We start from the raw sequence: 24,729 nt of genomic DNA on the forward strand, positions 1-24,729 counted from the left end.
CCCCACACACACCAGTGCCGGCTCCCCTGGCCCTGCGGACTGCATCTTCCCATGTTGCTCTCTGTGGGACCCTAGGGACACATGGGCGGGGGCTCCCTGGCACCCACCTTGCTCTCCACAGTGATCCGCGGGCATGAGTAGTCCCAATAGCCCTGTTCTCTGTAAACTGAGGCCTTGCTGCCCACGGTCACCCGCCAGGCGGAGGGGTGGACGCAGGCGGGCTGCCCCGCTGTCCCGCTGTGCCCTGTGCGCCTGGGCCTCCCCAGGAGGCGCCTGACTGCCACACGCGTGTCCTGTGGTGCGGTGTGGGATGGCGGACGGGCCGCTCCGTCCTCAGCACCTCCTCTTGTGCTGCCTGAGCCCCTGACTTCCTGGCAGGTCCCCTCCCACCTCTTGTTTCTTCATCTCTGTTGTTTATTTTTTTTCCTGTGGTACCGAGGATTGAGCCCGCGGCCTTTGCAGTGAGCTGCATCCCTAGCCCTTTATTTTGTATTCTGAGACAGTCTTGCTGAGTCGCCCAGGCTGGGCTGAAACTTGGAGTCCGCCTGCCTCAGCCTCCAGGAGTGCGGAGAGTGTGCTCGCGCTGGGCTCTGAGGCCGCGGCACTCTTGGCTCCAGTGTGTGAAGCAAGCGCTTGCTTTGCGAATGCCAGGAGCTGCCACTCTGGGCACCGTGAGGCGGTGTCCCCTGTCCCTCTTCCCCAGTCACCTTGCAGGACGTTGGCCTTTGCTGGTGTTTGGGGACCGGGTCGGAGTCGACCTGTGGGGCAGGGGCAGCAGGAAGGACGCCGTGCCCTTCTCTGCGCAGCACCTCAGGGCGTTGCTGCCCCTGGTCCCCCCGGTGGGTGGTGGTGGGCACACTGTCACCTGCGAAGGAGGCGTCCCCAGGCCCGCCCACCCCGCGGGGCGCACGGCCGCATCCACACGGGGTCAGCTGTGTCCCTGTCCCGACTGCAGCCCCCAGCCGCAGCTGGGCACGGGCAGCGCGCCGGTCAGAGCTGCTGGGCGAGAGGAACCCGGAGCGAGGGCTCCGGAGCTGCACACCAAGCAAACCCGGCCACTGTCCCTGCCTGTGGCCTCCGCTCCCTGGACGCTGGTCCGGCCCTCCAGGCTCTTGGGACGCGGTGGCCGCCGCCCCGTGGAGAGCCGCTCCTGGGGCCCTCCGTGTGATGCTCCGGGGGACAGGTGGCCGCAGGACAGGTGCTGCCGCTTTCCCGCCGCCCGCCCCCTCCCCCGGGCCTCTGCCCGCTGCATGCTTCGCACCGGGAGGGGTGGCGCGGGGACGTCCCGCGGCTGCGGGGTCACCTCTCCCTTTGCTCTTTCAGACGCAGGAGAAAGGAGACGCACTGATGGCCCGGCCGCTTCCGGAAGACCCCGCACCGTCCCCAGGCCCCAGGCCCGGCTGGCTGTCTGCACCGCAAGGCTGCCGTGGAGCCTAGGGCAGCGCCGGTGTGGGTCACTGCCCGGAGGAGCGGTGTCTCGGGCTTGGGGAGGAGGAGGAGCAGCTGCTGGGCCTGGGTCCTGGCCGAGACTTCGCAGGAAGCCAGGCCCTGCTGCCAGCCGCAGGCCAGGGACGGGGTGGGCACGCCTCGGGGCCAGCTTGCCGTCACCCTGGAGCTCAGGTGGCACCGAGAGCAGGAGAGAGTGACCAGCAGGTCCAAGGGGCGGCCTGGCCATGTGGCACCGCCTACAGGGGCAGGGGCAGCCTCCCGGGCACGCTGCCCAGCCCCCCAGCCTTTCATTGTGTGTGTGGGGTGCGCTGTGCTGCACCGCAGCCCACTGGGCTGAAATAAACCAGTGAAAAGCCGAGCGGTGCGTCTGCGTCTCGCGCCTAGTGCCAGCCCGGGGAAGCCAGGTGCGGGACCAGGTCCCCGTCCTCGACCCAGCCTGGCTGGGACCAGCCTCAAGTACTTGCGGCAGGAGCACACTCGGGGCGGGGGGCGACCGGGAGCCGGGCCTCTGAGTACAGAGGGGCCGAGCAGAGAGCAGGAAGAGGAGGTGAGGAGGACACAGGGCCCAGGAAAGGAAGAGAAAGTCGCTGCCACTGCTCGGTCAGAGGAGCCGGTCGTGAGCCACCGGCATCTGAGTCACTGCAGCGGCCCCTTCCCCGGCTGGGGTGCAGCACCTGGCATCCGCCCTCCCCGGGAGAGAGTGATCTGGGCTCATGGTTCCGGGGGGTTGGTCCGTGGCGTCCGGGTGGCTGTCAGGAGCGAAGGTGACCACCGCAGGGCAGCCAGCAGGCAGAGAGGGTGACAGCAGAAGGGGCTGGGGGCGACGCCGTCTCCTCGACCCGCCCACACGGCCCACCCGCCTCCCAGACTCTGCTGGGGTTCCTGTCACCTCCCAGACCTGCAGAGCTGCCTCCCTCGGTGCGCTGGCCCGCTGCTGGAAGTATAGCCCTTCGGGTCCAATCAGCTTCTGAAGTCCCCACCCCAAGGGGACACACGGGACCGGGACAGTTCAGGGGCACACTCTGACACCTGCTGAAGGAGAACCTCAGGCCTGGCCCAGAAGCTGCATTTTCAGGGAAACTCTGAAGTAAATTCAAACCCAGCAGCCGGCAGGGCGGGGCACCTGGGGGGCTCCGGGCGGGACCCAGCTCCCTCCTTGCGTCACACAGCACACCAGAAGCCCCAGCACTGGCCACCCAGGCGTAGGCCAGGGCAGTCTCCCAGCTTTCCAACAAATCAAACACACGCCTTTCTTGTTGCTCTGGCTGTTGGGAAGGCATCTCCCATGAAAGCTGGGACAGAGGCTGTGATTCACGCAGCCCTTGACCCTCCCAGCGGGGTGCCAAAGGTGCCCGGGAAAGGTCTGTCCCTTGGGTTTATAACTCGCCTGGCACCATTCCTGGGCCTCACCCTGTGTGTTCTCTTCCAGGAAGGTAAGGGGCCCGTCCAGCGGTGTGGCTCGGCAGGGGTTTGCGGGGCTCACAGCTCTGCGGTGTGACCCAGAAGCGTTATGTCCCTCCCTGATGCTTCCCTGGACTCGGCTTCCTGCTCGCCCTGCGGGAGCGGCTCTCCTCCGCCTGCCCCGTTCACGTGTGGCATCAGTGACTATCGTGAGCCCGAAGCAGCCCCTCCCGCTGTAAAGTGTGGGTGTCAGTGCTGCGTCCCGGTGACGAGAAGGTGACTGCGGCCGCCAGGGACGGCCCCTCACGCTTACTGAGAATGTCCCGCGTGCCTGGCCTGCGGCTCTGGGGTGGCAAGCACAGCCCCGGCCTCCCGAGCGAAATGTCCTCCTGTCCCCCGGCCCCGTGAGCATCTGCTTGCCAGGCAGCACCGCCCCGGCCCGTGCCAGCCCCCTGGGTGCCACAGTGCAGCTCCCCAGGCAGCGGCCTCCCCAGCACGGTCACTGCCGCTGTCACAGGCTGGCATCCGAGACGCGTGCCCGATCCTCCTGTGTCCTCACAGGGTCTTCTCTGCGTCTCTGGGTCCTGAGCGCTTCTTCTGCAGGACACTGGCCAGAGCACATGACATCGTCTTAACATTTACCTCCTCGAAGGATCTTTGCGAGTTCGAGACCAGCCTGGGCTACAAAGTGCGCCCAAGGCCAGCCTGAACTGCATAGTGAGACTCTGTCTCAAATAGACCAAAAACATAAAAATAAAAAAATAAATACAAAACATTTACCTCCTTGAAGCCCTGACGGCACGTACGGTCCCAGCCAGGTGTCCCGGGGCCCAGGACCGCATGTGTGAATGGGAGGGGACACAGCAGCGCACAGGCAGGGCGCCCTCTGCTGCACACTGTGCCCGAGGCTCTGGGTGATGTAAGATAAACCACCTCTCAAGTTCAAGCAGCCCTTCCTGACCTCACTTTATGACCAGATGAACACGATATATGCAGCCTGCAAGTGCCTGAAAACACACGAGACCCCTCCCATTTTTAGAATTCGAAGCCTGGGTTAGGTGCACACCTGTAGTGTCAGCACTCCGCGAGGCTGAGGCAGGAGGACTGTGAGTCTGAATCCAGCCTGGGCAACTTAATGCCTTAACAAGACCGTTTAAAAATAAATAAAATTTAAAAATGGCTGAGGATGTAGCTCAGCGTAAAGGCCTTGGGTTCCCTCTGCAGCCCTCCCTACGGCCCAAAAAAGAGAACTCGGAAGGCAGGCAGAGGTGCAGCCTGTGGTCCCAGCGGCCGTGTAACCAGGAGCTCAAGGCCAGCCTGTGGAACACACGGGGATCCTGTCTCAATAACCAGCTAACAGCTAGCTAACTAGCAGCAAGCCTCGAAGGGGGCCCACAGGCGCGAGGACAGTGCAGAGGGTCCTGCTGGCGACCCGGGGCGTACAGGGACCCGGCGGGACGCGGGTCCGGGGAGACCTCGGTGGGGAGCAGTTCCACGCACCGCCGGCAGAGGGCTCCAGCGGGTCCCCGGCGCCCCCGGTGGCGGCGCCCCCCGCGCCTGCGACTGCGCAGCCGGCAGAGGCTTTTAGACAGGTGGGGGATCCGGGCCGCGCCCCCGGGAGGCAGGATCCTGCGGACGCCGGCTGGCTCTGCCCGGCTCCGGGAGGGGCAGGGACGCTGCTGGGTCGCCGCTTTGGAAGGGCCGCGGGTGCCGTCCGCGTGTGCCTGGACCGAGGAGGCCGAGCCGGGCCCGGAGACGGGGTGCGCTGGGCCCGGGGGGCCGGTTTCAGGGGTGCCCGAGTCCCCCGCTCCGTGCGCACCGCGCCGCGCCTGGCCCGGGTCGGGGATCGCGCGGCACGCGAGGCGCCCTCTGCCGGGCGCGGGCCGCGGTGCTGGCAAAGTCGGGGTCACCGCCCGGGAGGCCGAGAGCCCCAGGGCCGCGTGCACCTGACTTCCACGCGCGCGGGGATTCCTGTGCAAGCGGCCGCCGCGTGAATGGGATTTTCAGCAACAGCCTGGGAAAGGTCTCCGGAGGCTGAGGCAGCAGGGCGCTGTCCACACCGCGCTCCAAGAAGACCCGGCCTGGAGCTCCTGCGGTGGGGCAGAGCCCGCCTCCAGCGCTGAGCCTGCTTTAATCGCTTGTTATGAATGGGGAAGACCTGGGCTTCGCGCCCTGGAAGGAGCCGGCACCTCCAGTCTGCCCGCACCCTTCAGCGGGCGCCGCAGAGCGCACACAGACGCTGTGAGACAGACTGCCTTGATCCCCCGCTTTAAGCACTCCTGCATGGGGAAGCTGAGGCAGGAAGATCGCGGAAGTTGGAGGCCAGCCTGAACTACACACTGCAAGACTCCGGCTCTAAAAAATTCTGCAAGTTTGCCACCTTGAGTAGGGCTCCGTGAACGTCAGAGCCGTGCTGGTCCAGGCTTAGTCCGGGCCGGCAGGGCTGCAGCCCCTCTCTGGCCCCTCGGTTATTTCCTGCCCGAGGCGTAGGGCAGCCCCGGCCAGCGAGGCCGATCGCAGCCGCGGGGGGCTGTGGCTTCTTCCCCTGAGAGTAGCGGGGAAAGGAGGGACTGCTTGTTTCTTATTTAGGACACAGACTCTGGCAGCTGGCACTGGCTTTACTGCTGTGAACGAGCAACCTGCAATTATAAGTTAAAATAAACCTGGTGCCCTCCCTTCTGCGTCCAAGGGGAGTAGGTGACCGAGCGGGCGGCAGCGGGCCTCAGTGGCAGTCGGCCCTTTAAAGGAGTCTGGAGCCAGGAGTGGTGGCGCATGCCTGTGATCCCCGCTACCCGGAGGCTGAGGCGGGAGGATCCTGATTTTGTGGCCAGGCTGGGCATCTTAGCGAAATGCCATCTCCAGCCAACCAAAAGCTGCCTTGAGAACCAGCGAGCCGGGAGAGTGCAGGAGACCCAAGCTGGGCTGGTGCCAGGCCACTGCTGCTCTGCTCACCCGATGCCAGGCCACAGGAAGTACCCGGACTGCACTCCCTGAGCGCCCGCTGTCCCTGAGGCCCTTGTGCCAAGGGCTTGGTCACCAGGCTGTGGGGCCGCGGGAGGCGGGAGGTGACACAGGGGACCCCGGCCTCTTCCTCTGCTTGCCTCCCCATGCTGTGCCACCCTGCGCCCAAGAGCTATGGGTCGGGCTGGCGGACACACAGCGACCTCTGAGGGCAGGAGCCATGGGACCCGTTTCCCCGCGCACCTCGAGCGTCCTGTCTGTCCCCGGGACCGGCCCAGGCCCACACCAGCATCCCCATACATCCTGCACCCGTCTCGCCAGACCCTGGAGGCTGACAGCCCTTCCACCGCCTGGAGACTTGGAAGGGAACTGTCATGGACTGCAGAGGACGACCCGCAGGCACACGGCAGGCACACACCGCCCCGGCCGGGCTCCCTCTCCCCACGAAACGCGGCAGCAGGCGACAGACCCACAGGACCCCGCCGGCCGGGCCCCAGACCACAGCAAATCATAGGGGGCCGCGTGACCGGCACTCTGCCGTTTTTTAAAATATAACATTTATTGCTTAGATGGTTCAATACAGAACAGCTTTCTTTTCATTCTGGATTTGGAAGTTCTATACAACTGAGTACAAAGAGGAACAAAAAGTACCAAAACCAAACTTGTGATTCTCTGTTCATGTGGCATAAACCAATTTTGTACATAACATGTAGCAGCAGTTCTTAAGTTCCCTTTAGAAAAATATGAATTCTACATATTTATTATTGCTTCCTGTTTAATGCATGGGCTGAAATCACTAGGATCAACTTCCTTCTTGAAAGAGAGAGGAGAGAGACGACGTGGGGTGAATCTGCCTGCAGCGCTTCGACTGTCTCGGAGCTCCCGGGCGTTTTGTTCTGTTCTCACAGCCAGGTGTGTCATGTAGTGATTGAATCTCAGCATTGTGTCCATTAATCAAAGAGGAAAAACAAAAGAGAAAACAACTTGCACCTCAAAAAACTTTTCAGAAGATCCATATATATATATTTATATATATATTTGTAAAAGCCCTGAGAGAAGGAGAAAGAGAATCAAACAAAATGTATAGAAACAAATTAGCTGGACATGCAAACTAAGCTATGATTCACCCAGCGTTTAAACAAATCACAAATTTCACAGTTTGATACTGGGGAGGGGTGGAACGACGAACATCTGTCAACCTCACTAATAAGATGTGGTAAGACCTTACCGACTACAAGGGTACAGATCCAGGCTAAATAAAGCTTTAAATCAATAGTGATTATTGCGAGCGGCAGCCCCCGCCGCACTGGCAGCGGGAGCCGCCCCCTGCTACATCTCACCGCAGCGTTGGGTTTAGCCCTGGCTTCTCCCCACAATATTGCGAGTTTAGTGTGGAGAGTTGCGAAGAGAAACAAAACACAAGAAACCCCAAATAATAATAACAACGAAAATAACAACAATTGTAATAATAATAAAAAAAACAACTAAGGGATGCATGAACTGGTTTTAACTTAGAAGACACCAAGGGATCATTGGTTCTGATGCGCACTCACCTCTACAGTAAATAAAACCGCACTTTTAAGCTGGTTCACACATCCCGAATACAGTTAAACCTCATACACACCTCAGCCTTTTTCCTTTCATCTGCAAAGATACCACTTCTCACGACCTCAAGAATACCCTCCCGCGAAGTCAGGGCGGCTGCGCTTTAACCGCCGGACGCTGGGGCGGGGTGGGGCGGCTCGCTCCAAGGCCAGGAGCAGAAAGGGCAGGGAAGAGGAGGTCCGGGTACGGGCGTCCCGGGAGGCTCAAGGCCCACGGGCAGGCCCCCTCGGGCTGGCTGGAGCACAGAGCGCCGAGCACGAGGTCGGCTACAGTGTGACTTGTGTCCCTGGTGGCTAGGGAGGGGACTCTGTTCCTCGTGTGGGACGCAAAATCCCGCCTTTCTGCACCGGGGGTTCAGGCCAGGCGGTGAGCGGGCGCCTGTGTCTAACGCCAGCCCACGCCAGGGAAGGGACCACACATCTCTCACGTCCACCCTGCCTGCTCGTTCTATTACCAGTAGTAGTATTTCCTTGCTTTTCAAATGACAGTAGCATAGCTGGGGCGAGGCCTGCGCTAGGCGTTGCAGGAAGGCCGGCGCCGTGTAGCGGGAAGGCGCGTGGCCGCCTCGCCTCTCCGAAGCCGTCCAGGCAGCGCTCCCGGCAGGGCCCCCTGGGTGCTGCGGGCCGGGAGCAGGGCTTGTCTGGGTACAGTAGAAGAGCTGTCACTGCAGCGCGCTGGGGGAGCTCAGGCACACGGCACTCGGGACAGGGCGGGGCGGCACAGGTCTCCCGGGACAAATATTGCCCACATGTTTCTGCTGACTGCAGAGCCCAGCAAACTGGAGAACTAAAAATAATAATAATAATAATAATATTAATAATAACATAAACCGAATGGGGAGGGGATCGACTAGCTAACGTCCAGGCACGTCTTCCATAGGTTAAGCCGCCGGGGAGGGGCCTCTGCTAGAAACTGGGAACGTCTGGAAACCTGGACAGTGACCATCTCTAGCGTGGGAAGATTGGAAACACGTATGAGGTTGACGCTACAAATCTTTCCTGGTTTTGGCTTGAGGAACATCGCGACCTTCATCGACCAGGTCCTGTGATAACAAGGACCCGACCACAGCTCCTCTATGCAGCGCATGGAGAAGAGCAAAGGTGCGCCCGGGAAATCGGCATGGCATCCACTTCCGCTCTGCTCGGGACATGAAATTCACATCGTTTTCTTCCAGTTATTGGCTATCGGGATCCAACGGCATGTTTTTTTTCTTCTGTTTTCAGCTCACAGAACAAACAGTACGATCACAGATTCACAAAAACAAGCGCACACACACCCACACAGAAGGTGACGTTAATGCTTAGGCGCAGAGGTCCGCCCCACACAATTCATTAAGGCCTCTGCCTTGCTAAGGAGTTGCTCCGGGAGAAAGCGCCCACGGAGACGGTGCCGAGGATCCGCAAGTAGGTAAGGCACTGGCACCGGCCGGGCTGGCCTCGCCCGCGCGCGGAAGGCCCGGGCACAGCCGCGGCCGCTCGCCGCTGTCTCTCCTGCCCCCCTGCTCCCTCGCAGCGAAGGACACCGAGGACGCGCCAGGGGCGCAGAGGGGGCTCCGCCGGCTGTGTGCTGAGCGAGGGGCGGAGCGCCGTCACTCCATCCCCAGGAGCTGCGAGGCGCCATCGCTGGCCAGAAGCGGGTGGGCCGGCCGCTTGCCGCACAGCTCCAGCAGGTCCTGCACGAGGGCCTCGGGGCTCTCCGGGCCCGGCTCTGCCGCACGCCCGGCCGTGGCCTTCTCCTCCCGGCGGCCGCAGTCCTTCCCGGCGCCAGCCGAGCCCTCCTTCCGGCCCCGGGTGACGGCCGCGAGGCTGCCGGCGCTGGGAGCCGCCTCGGCCTCGGTCTCCGACGCCGCGTTGTTGCCGCTGTGGGCCGACTCGCCCTCGCTGTCCTCCTCCGCCCGCTCGTCCCTGTCGCTGTCCTTCCCACGGTGCTTCCCGTGCCTGGCTTTCTGGTGGATGCGCTGGTGCCGAACCAGGCTGTGCTTCAAGGTGAAGGTCCGCTCGCAGGTCTGGCACTTGTACGGCCTTTCCCCTGGCGCGGAGAGCAAGTGACAGTGTTAGTGCCGGGCCGCGTCCCTCCTCTGCACGGCCCCCGCCTACGTGGAGGGGCAGGCGGGTCAGACACGGGCAGGGCAGCGTCTCCTCTCGGCCTGCACCCAGATGCCCACTCCCCGGCCACAGAACCCGGAACCCAACAAGCCCAGGGGACACGCGGTGCAGCCGGGCAGAGCCCGGGAAGAGCCCCACAGAGGACAGGCCGGGCCGGCCCTGCGGGGACAGCGGCGCCCCGGTCATAGGCTGGGTTGGCCCGCGTCCCCAGGAGGAGAGGCTGTGCTCCGGCCGCTCCCGCGCAGGGTGCCAAGGGCCCCACGGGAGACCGGCTGTCACACCGGCCCCCGGGCGCCCGGCCCGTGCCGGGCAAGCGGAGGGCCGCGCCCAGAAGCAGCGGGACGCCTACTGCTATCTTCTAGTTTCAGGGTTGGCTCCGTTTCCTTTTCTGCCGGAACAACGGCCCCGCCTGGAGGTTTTCGGCCCTGAAGGCAGTGGCGGCGTCCCAGGAGTGCCCCACAGGGCCACGGACAACCGCGCTGGCCGGCAGGACGGCTGGGCCGCCCCCCAGGACGGGGCTGGGCCGAGCGCGCAGCCTCGGGCTGCGGGACGGCCCCCTTCCCGGCCGCGCACGCCTGCCCCGCCGCCCCTCACCTGTGTGGGACCGCATGTGCCGGGTGAGGTCCTGCAGGGACCAGAAGCGCTTGCTGCACACGCTGCAGACCTTCTTCCTCTTGTCGGCCTTGCTGGCCGTGCTTCTGGGGGCGTCGGTCTTTGGCTTCTTGTCGTCGTCACTCTTCTCCGAGCACCTCCTCTCCGCGGCGCCCTCCCCGTCCGAGGGGCCCTCGGTCTCCTCCAGCTGCCTCTCCACCGAGGCCTCCCTGGCACCCGGGGCGCGGTCCCCGGCGGGGGCCTCCGCAGGCTTCTCCGCGCACTCAGGGGCCGGCGGCGGGCCCTCGCCTTGCAGCTGCAGCGCCTCGTCCTCGTCCCTGGGCTCCCGGCGGCCATGCGCCTTGCGGTGGCGGCTCAGGGTGCCCAGGAACTTGAAGCTCTTCCCGCAGGCGTCGCAGGTGTGCTTCTGGTCCTGCGGGGCCGCGCCCTGGCTGCCCCCGGCGCCCGCCTCGCCCTCGGCCAGCTTGAAGTCCATCAGCTTGCTGGCGAAGTCCAGGTCCAGGCTCTTGTTGCTGGCCGCATCTTCCTCCCCGCCGTCTGCGTCCCCGGCGCTCTCCACCGCGGGCTCCTCCTCCGGCTCCTGCTTCTCCTCGGGCGCCTCCTCCACCTCCTCCCGGGGCGCAGGGGAGGCCGCCGGGGCCTCGGCCTCCGCCTCAGCCGCCTCCGCGCGGGGCTCCTCCGGGGCCTGGCCCGGCTCCGCAGCGCCCTCTGCCGGCGGCTGCTCTCGGTCCCGTGCCGTGAGGTCCAGCACCTCCGCAGCCCCGGCCAGCGTCTCCGTGTCCGACTGGCTGTCTGTGAGCAAGCACAGGGGAGGGGTCAGGCCGAGCCCACCACGCTGCCCCGCCCAGGGCTCCGCCGCTGCCGCTCTGGGCCCCACACTTAGCAAAGCTGCCCGCTCCGCTCCTCGCCACCCGACAGCCTGCTGGGGGCCAAGGTGAGTCGGGGCTGGAAGAGGGGAAAGCAGCCTCCACCTCCCGCAGCTGCGCTCCGGGCTGAGCCTGCACCGCCACCCCAGGTTTGCTCAGTGGTCCCCGCCCCCAGGAGGCGCGAGTGGCCCAGGCAGCGCAGACAGAGGCTTCGAGACAGGAGAGGGTGCATTCACCAGGGGGGTTGAGGAAGCTGAGCTGTAAGTTATTTTTCCAGTGCAAAGGGATTATACAAACATGCAACACACACAGGGCCACCCCCAGGTCCTCCAAACGTGGGCTGACGGGCTGCACAGAAAGGGATCCCCGGCGCGGAGTCACCTATGTGGTGCGCACACTCGTCTCCAGCCGGAGCTGAGGGGCAAAAGGAGACACGTGCGTCCCTGCCGCACTTTAGGGGCGACGGGAGGGCACACCACGAACGCGGGGGTGTGGGCGCTGGAAATTCTGGATCGCAGGCATCGGGTGCCTCGCAACCCCAACTCCTGCCCCCTGCCGTGCTCTGCCTGTCCGCTTCCCACGGTAAAACGAGATGTGCGAGGCCCACCGCTCCCAGGGGCCCCAAGCGAGGGAGCGGTGGCAACGCGCACACCAAGCAGATGGGCGAAGACGCACACCTGAGCGGTGACTGTGACTTGCTGAGGCAGGCACGTGCCTGATGGCACTCACTCGGTTCTACGTCACCCACGTGGCCACGGGCTGGGCTGAGGAGCCTGTTCTGCTTCCCCGGGGTCCCTAGAGGGAGCGGCGCTCTCGCCTCTGCCTGGGGCTTTGGGCTCACCCGAAAGACACGGCCACCTACAGCATCTCACCCGCTCTACTTCCGCCGTGCCTCCTGACGGCCACTGTCTGAGCACCTCAAGGAGCTCGGAGGGAAACAGTCATGCTGTAAAACACGGACTTCTGACAGGAAGGACTTGAGACGGGTACTAACATCTAGGCCACATTTCAAGGAAAAACCTAAATGCACATTTTTTATTACTTCAACAGAAAGCATCGATAGGATTTTTGATATAAAATCTATAATGAAAATGGAGAACCCTTGGCTTCTTTGTTGGCTTTGCTATTTTTTTAAAAAAAGGTCTAATGTCGGGTTATTTCTACGTTGTCCCAGGACAGCCTAACTGGATTTTTCTTCTAGGACAAGTTCTCATCATGTTACCAGGCTGGCCTTGACCCAGGCCCCAGGGAGCCTCAGCCTCCAGGAACTGCAGTGATGGATGGGTAAGTCCAAGACTGGGCCCAGGGACTGTCTAAACGCAAGGGATATATTCACGGTAAACCTACAAAACCCGAGCTCTGATGCCACACCCATGTACATACACTAAGACCAAATCAGGCCGCTGCTTGGCCCTTCCCTAAGGTGGGCAGACAGTGTCAGGTTCTCCCAGGTACACGGGCAGCCAGCTCACATCCTCTTTGAACAAAGGGGACTCCAGCAGACCTCTGCTGGGGGGTATTTAAGTAGGGGGTCCTGTGCCCTTCATGTTCGAAGCCAACCTCAACTGATCTCTATTCTGATTCTTGGGACCACGAATACCCGCCCGGTAAGGTCAAGTCCTAGTCTGGCCGCACTCACCTTGACACCCAGGCTCCTAACGCAAGCAGCGGAGCAGGTGCATTTCTATAAGCAACGCTACCTTAAAAGCACGGACTGCTTCTCTGTCCCCATTAGCCCCTCATTTGTGCCGCTGGTAACCCTTAAGAACACTGCGGAGGAAGCGGAGGAATCCCCGTGGACACTGAAGCCACAGCGCCCCCTACAGGGCAGCTCAACAGCGAAGGCTCTCCCCCTCTGGAAATGAGATGTCGCTTGACTGATGCGACAGCCGCCAGCAGCTGTCCTCAGTAATGACTCTGCCGGGCAGGAGTCTCTGTCTGCTGCGGAAGCCGCTGCCGCATGTCCCCGGATGCAGTCCCGTGCTGGGGGCGTCTCCTGCCCAGTGCACAGATACACGCCCCCTGGGCGGGCAGAGAGGCTGGCACTAAAGGGTGGTGTGAGCACCTTGGCGTTTGTACCGACTAAAAACAGCCCTGCCAGGTGCCCACCGCCACAGGAGCTCCCCAGGCTCCCTTCAAAGGAAGACCCGAGGGCGCCCCTCAGAGGCAGAGGGGGCAAGGGCGCTCTGACTCAGCCTAACTAGTTCTTACAGCCTCTTAGGGGAGGGAAGACCACCCCTCACCATGGCATTTTTAGCGCTGTTTTAGAGGAGACCTGGAGTGTTTTCCTGAAGCCCCTCAAGTGACTAAAAGTCAAGCTGACACTACAAACTCCTGGTTAGGGATTTTAAGAAAATGCACGCTAGGCATATCAACGTACAAACCTCAAGAACTTCCCAGCCATTTCCTGCCTTTTAAGGAACAGTCTGTCCCTCTGAAACCTCACTTTTAACTTCCCGGGAAGGGTTCCCATGCAGCCTGGGCTGCCCTCATCGGGCTCACCTGGCGTGTAACGTGAAGCCCCTGAACACCGACCGCCCTGACCTGCTTCCTCTCCCCTCTCGATCCTGCCTCTTTCTCACCATGGGCTGTGACCACAGCGAAACCCAACACCTATCTGCTCTTTGCTGGTTTCACATCACAACTTTCAGGGACCTTTCTTTTCTCAGAAGTGTTATCCCTTTAAGAAAAGCTATACAACTTCCGGGGCAAGGTCTTGGAAAAACAAAAGCTGTCGCTGCACACTTAAAAAACAAACACGTCCACAGGCCAGTGCTTGGGGCTCAAGGGAAGCTAAGTCCCCGCGAAGCTGCAGCTGTGTCCACAGGGGCTCCACGTGCACCCCCCCAGACAGGGCGGGCCCATGAGTGTTCCTCCCACAGGACGGGAGGGCCGAGCCCAGCCCAAGCATCCAGTGCACACCCTACACCTCGAGACACGTTTGTAAATGCAGCAGAGACAGCCTCAACGGTCAGCCGCACTCCTCCTTTACAAGTGCTATGGAACAATCACAAGGTCGCCTCGGAAACTGGGCCGCCAGAAAGAGCTCGACTCATCGGTGCGGCGGCTGGCGACAGGCACACACGAACCGGACAGGCTGCGGTGAGGGCACAGCAGACCCTGGCTGGCTGGCGGGGAAGCAAACCATGGCAGGATGCTCCGAACACCCACAGCATTCTCTACTCCAAAGACCCAGCCGATCGTGTGGACACGGGGGCAGGGGAAGGGGCCAGCACCCCCTTCGAGGGCCTGATCCAGACACGGGGTAGGCAGGTCAAGATCACCCTCCATCTGTGCCACTGTGGCAGGGGAGGAGCCTGGAATCAGTTCTGCTCCTGGAAATGCTGCCCATTCCCACCGGCTGACCCTGACACCAAGCAAGGCCCAGGGGCAGGAGCTGGAGGAATGCCTGTCCCTCTGTCCACACTGACTTCCGGGGTGGGGTGCCTCCTACTGGCACCTCATTGCAGCCAAGTCCGGGGAGAAGCCAGGGACACTGTTACAACTTTACACAAACGCGCAGGGATCCTTCCCGGGCTTGGCTCAGGCAACACGGCACGCTAGGTTTTTAGATCTGCAGAACCAAGCCCGGCGCCTGCAGCACCTTGCACATCGAGAGCCTACAGCAGTCTAGTTTTTGGTTGGGTTGTTCTGGGGTGCAGGGTGCCATACCCCAGCAGTAGAGATGATGGGGTGAACTGAATGGAGGACATGCGGAAACACAAGCTGTAGGGAACGAAAAAGGTGCAGAGGGGCGAGAGGGCGGTGGTTAATGGCTCTGCAGGGGGCTGGGAGGAGGAAGCACGTAGCAGGGAGAATAATACCCGGATTCAGGTCAAGCGGAGATGTGATTAAAGAAAGGACATGCGAGTGCTTTAAAACAAGGACAGCTTTACACTGGGAAAAGTTACTGGAAAGAAAAACACCCTGCGCTGCCTGTCCCCAGCAAGGGCTCAGCACCCCCAGTTCCTGAGACACCATGACATCCCCAAGGGCCCCTCCCTGCTCACAGGAGCTCAGCGTGGGGCTCCAAACCCTTCCACTGTTGTGGTCCTCAGAGGCTGCACACTGAGGGGTAGGACCACTCTCCCACCCTGCACGGCCCGCCTCCCACACCGGCTGCAGGGGTGCCAATGTTCCCTGGCAGCTCCAAGGAGCCCTGGGCTCTGGCTAACAGCCGGCTGCTGTGTGTCTCTGTGCTCCCGGCCTGCAATGCCCCCTCTGGGCTGTGCCCTGAGCCGGACCCCCGAGCTCGCTATCGCTTTTCGCAAGCTCTGCCTGGAGCCTGGGTCCTCCGAGAGCTGGCACTACCTGTGCTATCATGGGATCCAACATCACTCTCTGTGGGGGGGATAAGCCCGTTTCTTCTCAGGGAGCAGGTGGTAACTCCGTGTTTGCGCAACTGGTGGCGTTCACAGTTAGATTTGGTAGAAAAGAAGGCATCGCATTTTTGACAAGGGAAAGGTTTCTGACCTGAAGCAGGAGAAAAAATATATATTTATCTGGCTTTCTACCGCAATGAGAAAGAAAAGTCGCTTTTGATTTATTCTCCTGGGGTTACTGGCATTTGCTTCCCCCTCTTCCGCCCTTTCCTTTTAAGAAAAGAAACAAAACACATTTAAAACAAAACAAAACAAAACTGAAACACCAAAGACTAAAATGGTAATTCTCCCTCGAGTGGAATGCAGTTCTGTCTTCAAAATACTAAAAGAAAATTAACATTGAAACCAAGAAAACCTGTTTGAAGTAAAGTGATGGTGCTATAATTAGAATGCATCAAGTAATGACAACAACATAAAAGCAAAGGGTCTGGGAGCACAGCAAGACAACACCTACTCTGACCCAGGGGAGACCGCCAGACCGTGCCTGGCAAGTGAGCAGGTGGCATGGGGAGAGGCCCAGGTGCCCTGGGGCCCTGCAGAGAAGCCAGGGAGCGCCCCAACTTGAGGTGGCACTGACTAGGTGGCTGCGGCCTCCCACAGGGACGACAGGAGAACCCAACTTCCTGGCCTCTCTTGCCTGACTGCCAGAGCACCCTGCAGGGACCTCTGCCTACCAGCGGGAAACAGGAGGGCTTTGCCCAGGGCTCTTGCTCTCACCCTGGGCTCTGGCCTGGTGGTGACCAAGAAACCAACGTGTACGCCGCCTGTACTGACCGCTCGGCAGATGGTGAGGAAGGGGAGGCCGGGCCTGCTGTGCTGCCCCACCCTGCCCAGCCCACCTGGCTGCACACCAGGGGCGAGGTGCGACCGCAGCCTCCTCCCCTGGCCCCCCTCCCCTCCCCACGCAGTTTTCTGCTTGGGCCCGCCTGTCTTCTTGCATTTGGGTTCCTTCTGTACTGTAAATGCGATGGTTCAAAATGCAAAGCCTCTGCAACTTACCCTGGGTCTGTGTGGATGGACGAGGTGGAAAGAAAGGGCACGGAGCCAGTGGAGTGGATGACAAGGACGAGGGGGGAGGGAGGAGGGAGGGGAGGAAGGAGGCGGGGCACGGGCGAAGAGCGAGGGAGAAGAGGAAGGAGAGGGAAGCAGGAGGCGGAGGTGCAGGAAGAGGAAAGGGACTGGTGATGCATCACCTGCTACAGTGCTGCTGCTTCTTCTTCCTGCCCACCAGATGCTAGGTCCCCGTTTCCAACGTCACAGGGAAAAGGTGTCCTGTGGCCTGGTCCTGCTACCTCAGACCCTTGGGGATGCCATAGCCAAACATGTGGGTCAAGACCTGGCAGGCGGGGCACGCCTGGTGGCATGCAGTAGCATTGGGAGGCTGAGGCAAGAGGCTGACTGAGTGCAAGGCAGCCTGGATTACACAGTGAGACCTCCTCTCAAAAACCAGAGGAACTGTGGGCCAGCCACAGAACAGCTCCCAGTAAACAAATTCTGCGACCCTGGGCTGCAGATGCTTGAGGGGGCTTGGCAGGGCCTGGTAGCAGGGGCGGCTGGTTCCCCAAGGGAGGCCAGGCGGGGCCCCAGCTGGCCCACCAGGCCGCTCAGCTTTAGGAGTGTGATCGCGGTCTGCAGGGACGCAACGACACTTGTGTGACAGTGCAATCACAGGTGGGGGCATGTGTTCCCCACGAGCTGGAAGACTCCCGAGATGAGGGTCCGAGCCTCCCCAGCAGCTGCTCAAGAACAGAGACGGGCTTCGTGTGGCTCAGGGCAGAGGCCCAAGGTTCCCCCACAGCACTCCCAGGGAGAGCGAGTCAGAGGCCGCTGTGCCAGGGTTCCTGATTTCACGGAGAACGGCGAGCTTCTCACTTCTCTACTGCACAACTTTCACACCTGCCAACCCTTCACCTCCACCACCAGGCTGGCCAGCCGGGCTGCCGCGCTGCGCTGAGAACGGTGCCGGGTGGTGCCCAGCTTCACACCCTGGGACGCACCCACAAAGCTGTGGATGGTGGTCGGGAGGGGCCCGCGCTTTGCTGCACAGCCTTGCGTTTCCAGCAGTGTGCTCTCGGCTGGACTACACACTCACGGGCTGGTCACCTTTATTAAGTGCAACAGCCGAGCCACTGCCTGGGCAGGGGTGCGGTCAGGGGACTGGGGCCCTGAGGTGGTCCTAAGCGCCTTGGCCCCAGGACAGAGACTGGCTCAGAAGCTGCCTGGGAGACGAAGGCTTTCCCGCGAGCCCTGCACACAGCCCCCGGAGTGCTTCCGCTCACACACTGCACCGAGAGTGAGGCCAGGCAGTGAGCAGGCGGCTGTGCCAGACACAGAACCCAGGAAGCCGGGCCCCTGCCCTCTGCGTCCTCACAGGACAGCTCAAACCCCGGCTCCTCCCACCACTCCTCCATCCCCAAGGTGAAGGTGTCCGCCCGTGGCATTTCCTTCTCTCCCTATCTGCAGAGGTGTACACAGGGCTGGGCTGAAGAGGTCAAAGCTGCTACTTCAGAAAGTTAAAAGCAGCCAAATAAAATACAACCGAGTCCAAGGTGCTTTCCACTCTTTGACAAGGACATCTTATTAAACCTTTTGTGTGTATGGTACTGGGGATTGAACCCAGGGCCACATACATGCTAGGCAGGTATCCTACCACCGAGCTATACCCCAAGCCCTTTTAAAATTTTATTTTGATGCAAGATCTGAAGTTGCGCTGAGTAGCCTTCGACTTGTGATCCTCCTGCCTCAGCCTCCTATGTAGCTGGGGTTACAGGCATGAGCCACCACACCCGGTTCTTACTCATCTGCACTCTGACGCTTATTCCCCGTTAGGAGTAGGTGGGGTAAGACCCTCAAGGCGGTGGAGGAAAGGGGCTCAAGGTACCTGTGTACAAGCGAGCCGGCCAGGGGTCCAGAATGCTTGGGCTGGAGGGGATGCCAGAGTCCCAAGGCCTCGCTCTGTGTCTAGGGCACAAGGAAGGGAGCTGAGGGGAGGAGGAAGAAAACGAGGCCAGAGCTGCAGGGACACAGGACAGGATGCTTTGAGGGTAGTCCAGGCAGGGACAGTGCTGCTGTCCTGGGGGCGATTACTATCAGGGAGAAAGAGGTAAGGAACCAAGAGCTACCCCCACCGACAGGAAGTAGGGCTGGGAGAGTCCCGAGGGTGGCAGGAAGAAGGCGGGTGTGTGCAGACCATGCCAGGGCACGTGAAAGACCACTTCTGCCTCACACAAGTTCCTGGACCCCACGCCAGGAGAGGGCTGCACCTTGCACCACTGCAGCGTGCACCTGGCCTCCTGCTGCCCTGTGGGGTGGTGGCCTGGGGAACGCATGAGGCAGAGCAGACGCAGGGCGACTGAGGGGGCGGGTGGCACTGAGCGGAGGATGCAGGCGGTTTATGAACTACAGCGGCAGACTGGATGCGGCTCAACACTGCTGGCTGGAACTGCACTGATTTGCTTTCTATCACTTTATTTTGAGAGGGTCTTGCAATTAATTTGTCCAGGCTGGCCTCAAGCGATCCTCCTGCCTCATTCTCCTGGGGGAAGTCGTCATCAAGATATGAATATCACACTGAAAAGGCTGAAAAGAGACGATAACCCCGGCACTCTGGGAGACTGGGGCGGGAGCACTGCAAGTCTGAGCTCAGCCTGGACAGTTCAGTGACTTAGCTTGTCCTTTCCTCAAAATAAAGATTAGCTGGGGATGCAGCTCAGTGTGAAGGCCCAGAACACTGACTTAAAAACCAAAAAAGGCCGGAGAGCAGTGCACACAAGGAAGTTAACGGAGCCCCATTATTCAGTGTCCAGCACAACCCTGAAACCAGTGACGACCCGGCTCACAGCATTCTGACTCCAGCTGTGCTCGCCCGTCCTCAACCACTTCCCAGTCTGCTGGACACGGACGTGTGAGGACACAGGGAGGCCTCAGGACGGGCCCCGCTGGCCACGTGCACCCTGACTTCAGCTGCTGCATGGAGTGTGCCCTAGGGGGAACCAGACCCTCCCTCAGTGCCCGAGGGGCCAGCAGCAAGTCGGCCTCCCTAGGCCTGCAGCTCCTCCTGGAAGCATCAGTATCACCCTCACGGCATCGCCCTCACCTCATCTAAGAACAGACAGGACAGGGTGTCGGGGCGCAGGCCCGCGCAGTGCACTCGGGTTCCCAGCAGCTACGAAGCAGAGGTGACAGAACACGCTGGTGTCCACATCCACCCCACCTGTCTTGAGTAAGGCTTCCGTTTATCTTGTTTGGGTTTGGATGCTTCTGAATTCTAAACCAATGGCATTCTGGCATCTCAGGGCCAGGCAATCCCAAAATACTACCCAGGGAATGTGCATCAGGTGCCTGCAAGACCCTGGCCCAATCCTTGAAAACGCGGCTGCTCGAGCCTCTCAGGGAGGCTGTCGGCCTGCTGGGAGCAGAAACATCTGAGGAAGGAGGTGCACGCAGCGTGGAACAAGTACGGGGCTCTCATCTGGAGGAGGGGCCGGGAGGTTGGAGACCGCAGCTTTTGGCTGAGGGGAGCGGTGGGGGCGGGGAGGGGAAGGGCCGGGCCAAGCGAATCACCAGATCTCACCCTCAGCTGGTGAAAAGTGGTGACACAACTGTTTCTCCAAAGACCCTGCAGGGGACAAAAAGGGCAGCGAAAGACACTGCTGTGTGAGGCACTGTCTGGGAGCTGCTATCTTCCTGAGAACTGCTGGCTTTCTTAGGTTTAAATTATTTCAGTGGAAAGAAAATGAGGCTGTAAAGGCAGCATGTGCTTCCCGGGTCTGGACAGGCTGGCACTGCCAACTTCCTGGAGTGCCCAGCTGCGTGGCAACTTATGGCACTGGTGCGGCCAAGAGGGCCCCCAACCTCCCAGCCACAGCCCCACAGCTCGTCTCCCCGACCCGGTGCCCTTGCACTCTCCAGGTACCCGACAGCTTGACAGTGTCTGTCCTGCTCTCCACCTCCTCAATGGACATAGCCTGACCGAGGCCTGGAGCTCCCGGGGTCCTGCCTTACACCCTCGGCCTGCATCACTGCCGTGACCCCCACCCAGGGCTGCCGTGTTTATCCTTAACAAGCAAAACGGGATGCCCAGTTATACCGGAACCTCAGGTCAGCAACAAGGAACAGTCTTTCCCAAATACCTCATGGAAAAAACATACAATAAAATACTTGTTATCTGAATCTCAAACTTAACTGGTGACCTGCATTTTCTCCCGCAGTTCTGTACCGTGTGGACAGCACCATTTGGTTTCTATTCCTATCTATTAATATGTGGGTTATAAATAAACTCTAGACAGGCAAAGATCTTACTCAGTTTACTTAGTTCAGTGATGTAAACCCTGAGAGAATACTCAGAAAATTGTCATTAAAATGAATTGTGTGGTCACTGGCATAAAATTATTTAAGATGCATTCCATATCCTAAACTTATCTTTAAAACTCAACTTAGAGAAACTAGTATTTGAAAAGTACTTTTGGTGTATCGTTTTAAATTTAAGTATGTTACTTAGGATATTACTCATTACTTGGAGAGTCTCTCTGAAAGAGCTGACACTATTAGTGAAAATAAAAGATTCTATCATAATCCATTACCAATTTTCAAAATAAACAGGGCAAGTGCACCTGCCTTAGTGAACTAGAAGAAAATGGCCAATATTACACTGGCAGTATTTCCCTTTACAGACACATGGCGGCCAAAAGAACTTCATAATGTTCAGAATTTTAAAAGCTACACTGAGGACACCGAGGCAGTGCGTCATGTCACAGCCCTGAGCTCATCGTGCCCCAACACAGTACAAAGGCTGCTTTCCCCACTTAACCCTGGAGGTGGTCTCGAACCTTGGGAAGGCAGGGAGGGGTGTGTGTGTGTGTGTAGGTGTGCAAGGTGTGCAAGGGCCTGTCGGGCTACGACCGCTTTCACGTGCGAGCCCCGGACACCTCCCTTCGCCAGCAGCCTGCACAGGTCGCTGTGGGCATGGTGAGCACGGGCAGACCACAGCAACCCCAGGCAAGCTGCGGCTCCCAGACTCAAAGAAGCCAGGACTGTGTGGAGTGTGGGGGAAGGCCCCCTCCTTCAGGCTTTATGCTTTCCTCCCCCTTACTGGCTCAGTTTGCCCGACCGGAAGCGGGACGCCCGGCCGCGTGTGCCCAGCAGGCCCTCTTACCAGTGTGTGTGAGCATGTGCCTCTGCAGGGAGCTGGCCCAAGGGAAGACCCGGGGACAGTGGGGACAGGTGATCTTCTGCAAGCAGTTGGCGTAGGAGTTCCGCTTTGCCCTCAGCAGCTTGTCTTCGGGCGGCCCGCCCTGCTCCTCATCACTGGGCCCGTGGTGGTCGGCAGGGCCCCCGGGTCCCTCCTCCTGAGCGTCATCCTCTGCAGTCTGCAGAAATGGGCTGAACTTGTTGGTGTCCGTGGTGGCCAGCATCTTCTCGATGCTGGCAAACTCCCCACTGGAGTCCAGGTCCACCCCGCCGCTGTGGACGCAGGGCCGGTTCCGCATCCCCTTCTTGCGACCCCTCTTCTTGGAGGAGCTGGCCAGGCCCTGCTCAGTGGGGGAGGCCGCCTCTGGGCTGCTGGCCACAGGCGGCAGGTCGCTGGCCTCCTTTGGGCTGGTGGCATCGGTGGGTGTAGCAGCAGCTCTGGGGATGGCACCTCCTAAGCTGTCCGTGTCTGCCACGCTGCTGCTGCTGCTGCTTGTGGGCCCGGGGTTGGCCGCCTTGGTGGTTTTCAGCAGGGTGGGGGCGGAGGACACGGATGAGATGATCTGGGCGATGGAGGCCAGTGGGGGCAGCTCTTCAGTCACGGGAGGCTTTGGCAAGAGAAGGGGGGGCTTGGGTCGCAGTGGCCGCAGCAAGGCTGGGCTGCTCAGGAGGGCAGAGCTGCTTATAAGGGCAGAGCTGCCCAGGATGGGAGAGCTGCTGACGAGAGCTGAGGAGTAGATGGGTACGGCCAGCTGCACGGAGCCCTGGAGAGGCTGGGCGTGGGAGTCCAGGGGGGCGGCTGTGGTGGCCGCCGCCACAGCAGCAGTGGGGCTTTCTAGGCTCCCGCTGGCCCCCACAGTGGGCGGCAGGGCAGGGCAGGGCGCTGGGCAGGACGCAGGCTGCTCAGCGCTGCCCTCTTCCTGCTGCAGCTTCTCGGCTTCCCCGGGCGCAGCTGCATCCCTGTCTCCTTTCCTGCGGTTCTTGGGGACGGACAGGTCGATGGGCTCCATGGAGCAGTCGTAGGGGGCCAAGGCGGAAGGGCTCAGGAAGGGCACATTCTCCTGCTTCACGTGCACCAGTGCCAGCCCCTTCTGCGAGAAGTCTAGGGGCTCGCTGAAGTCCACAGCAAAGCTGCTGGCCGGCTCCAGCTTGACCGCCACGTGGGGAGGGGGTGGCTGGGCGGAGGCCCCGTGAAGAAAGCCGTTGTGGGGCTCCAGGAAGGCAGCGAGGGGCTTGCAGTCACCGAAGGCCACACCGCTGCCCTCCTCTGCCCTCCCCGCGGCCTCAGTGCTGGGCTCGGTGTTGCCTGGGCCACCAGTGGCCAGCACGTAGCTCTCGATGTCCTGCTCAGGCACGTGCAGGTGCTGCTTGAGGATGTGGTGGATGCAGTTGCGCTTGGCGGTGAAGGTGGCACTGCACTCCTTGCACTCGAAGGGCTTGCGTGTCTTGTGGCAGCCGCCCAAGCCACGGCCGCAGTGCGTGCGCATGTGGATGCGCAGGGCGCGGTAGTGCTTCAGGTCCTCGCCGCACAGCCGGCACACAGTGTCCGGCGCGCAGAAGGCGTCCACCAGCTCGGCCGCGCTGCTGCTCACGTACTCGATGTTCTTCTCGATGTCCTTGCGCGTGGCCTTGAGGTGCTTCTTGCGCAGGTGCCGCTCACAGTTGGCTTTGACGGTGAAGGGGTAGTGGCAGATCTTGCAGATGTAGGGCCGCTCACCGCTGTGCGTGCGCAGGTGGCGGATAAGCGCGGCCTTGTCCGCCGCGATGTAGTCACAGATGTTGCACTGGTAGGGGGAGATGCCCAGGTGCGAGCGCACATGCGCACGCAGGACCCCCGAGAAGGCGAACACCTGGTTGCAGAAGCGGCACGGGTAGAGCACCTTGCGCACGGCGGGGGCCTTCTTGCTGCCGGGTCCTGTCATGATGGCCTTGAGGTCACCCTCTGTGATCTCCTGCTTAATCTTGGCCTCCATGCTCAGCGGCAGCAGGGCTTCGATGATGCTGTCCTGTTCCAGCTGCGTCTTCATCTCGGGCTGGCCCGCCAGCTCGCGTGGCTGCTGCAGGAAGAGCTGTGGGGCCGAGTTTGGCTGTGCCCCGGACCTGGACTGCAGCAGGTGGGCGGTGGCGGCCGCCTCCACCGAGCCCTTCAGGAGCTTCAGCGGCGGCGGGGGCAGGCTGGGGCTGATGCAGCCCGGGGATGCCTGCTGCGCATTGATGAGAGGAGGCGGGGTGGAGGTGGCCACCACTGTGCGGGGCGTGACCAGGGGCTTTGGCTTCAGAGGGGGCATGTGCTTGAAAATCGCCTGCAGGGGGGTGGCAGGGGCCTTGGAGAGCGGGGGAAGACTGATCTGTGGGGGGGCGGAGGCTGCCATCTTCAGGATCTGCTGGATGTCGGCCAGCTCGATGGCTGACTCCCCGGAGATGGGCTTGACCACAATGCTGCTGTCAGGCTGGATGATGAAGCCCTTTTGGAAGGGCTGCAGGGACAGATGCTTCATGCCCTCCTTGGTGGCTGGGAGCACTGTGAGAGAGCCACCCAGGGAGGCCGCTTCAAAAGGAGACAGACTCAGCACGTTGGCGCAGCCAGGGTCCTGAGGTAGTGGACACTTGAGTGTCTGGAGCTGTATTGCTTCGTTGTCATCTGGCAGGGGCTCCTCGGCGGGTGGGGGCCTGACGTCTTTGGTGTGCTGCAGGCCCAGCAAGGCCAGGAAGACCTTCTGGTCCAAGGCACCACCGGCCAGGACGTCGGCCTGCAGCTTTTCCTGGCCCTGGTCCACGGCAACGTGGGTCTGCTTGTGCAGGGCCAGCGAAGACAGCATGGGGAATGCCTTGTCACAGGTGTCACAGACGAAACGGTGCTGCTCGCTGATGCACCTTCGCAGGTTTGTTTCACACCAGGCCTGTGTGCAACCAGAGGGCAGGAGTGAGGGAACAAAGGTTAAGGTTTAATCGTAAGCATCAGAGGGAAGCATCTGTGCGACAGCGGGGCCGGTGTGCAGCCTTTCTGTTACTCTGTGAGCACCGGCCCTCCCCACAGTGCTCCTTGGGGCTGAAGCTGCGAGACAGCACAGCATCTGAAGAAACCACGTCCAGCCCTACGTGCAGCGGCTAACACCGCTATGGAGGTGCAGTTCCTCATCTTCTTAGAAGCTGATGGTG

General features: G+C 61.0%; 2 protein-coding genes across 11 annotated transcripts in view; one reads left to right on the forward strand and one right to left on the reverse strand.

Annotated features, from left to right (window-relative positions):
- Positions 1-6,346: 6,346 nt before the first annotated feature.
- The window catches only part of Rreb1 (ras responsive element binding protein 1), a 184,831-nt gene continuing 166,448 nt past the window's right edge, over positions 6,347-24,729 (reverse strand). For 8 of the 10 annotated variants that reach the window (XM_005398863.2, XM_013521817.1, XM_013521818.1 and 5 more), the window contains 4 exons: positions 21,536-24,470; positions 15,311-15,472; positions 10,116-10,925; positions 6,347-9,444 (listed from right to left, as the gene is read on the reverse strand). In XM_005398863.2, the coding sequence (XP_005398920.1) occupies positions 9,005-9,444; positions 10,116-10,925; positions 15,311-15,472; positions 21,536-24,470 (4,347 nt within the window). In that variant the 3' untranslated portion in view covers positions 6,347-9,004. The remainder of the gene's footprint in view (positions 9,445-10,115; positions 10,926-15,310; positions 15,473-21,535; positions 24,471-24,729) is intronic. The other 2 variants (XM_005398868.2, XM_013521819.1) reach the window with 1 other exon arrangement.
- LOC102030055 lies at positions 10,932-15,303 on the forward strand. Its single transcript, XM_005398859.2, has 2 exons — positions 10,932-11,067; positions 12,201-15,303. The coding sequence occupies exon 2, from the start codon at positions 13,583-13,585 to the stop codon at positions 14,561-14,563; it is 981 nt and encodes a 326-aa protein (XP_005398916.1). The 5' UTR covers positions 10,932-11,067; positions 12,201-13,582; the 3' UTR covers positions 14,564-15,303.

This window comes from Chinchilla lanigera, unplaced genomic scaffold, assembly GCF_000276665.1.
Source record: "Chinchilla lanigera isolate Chin_1 unplaced genomic scaffold, ChiLan1.0 scaffold00064, whole genome shotgun sequence".
In the NCBI taxonomy this organism is placed as follows: domain Eukaryota; kingdom Metazoa; phylum Chordata; class Mammalia; order Rodentia; family Chinchillidae; genus Chinchilla; species Chinchilla lanigera.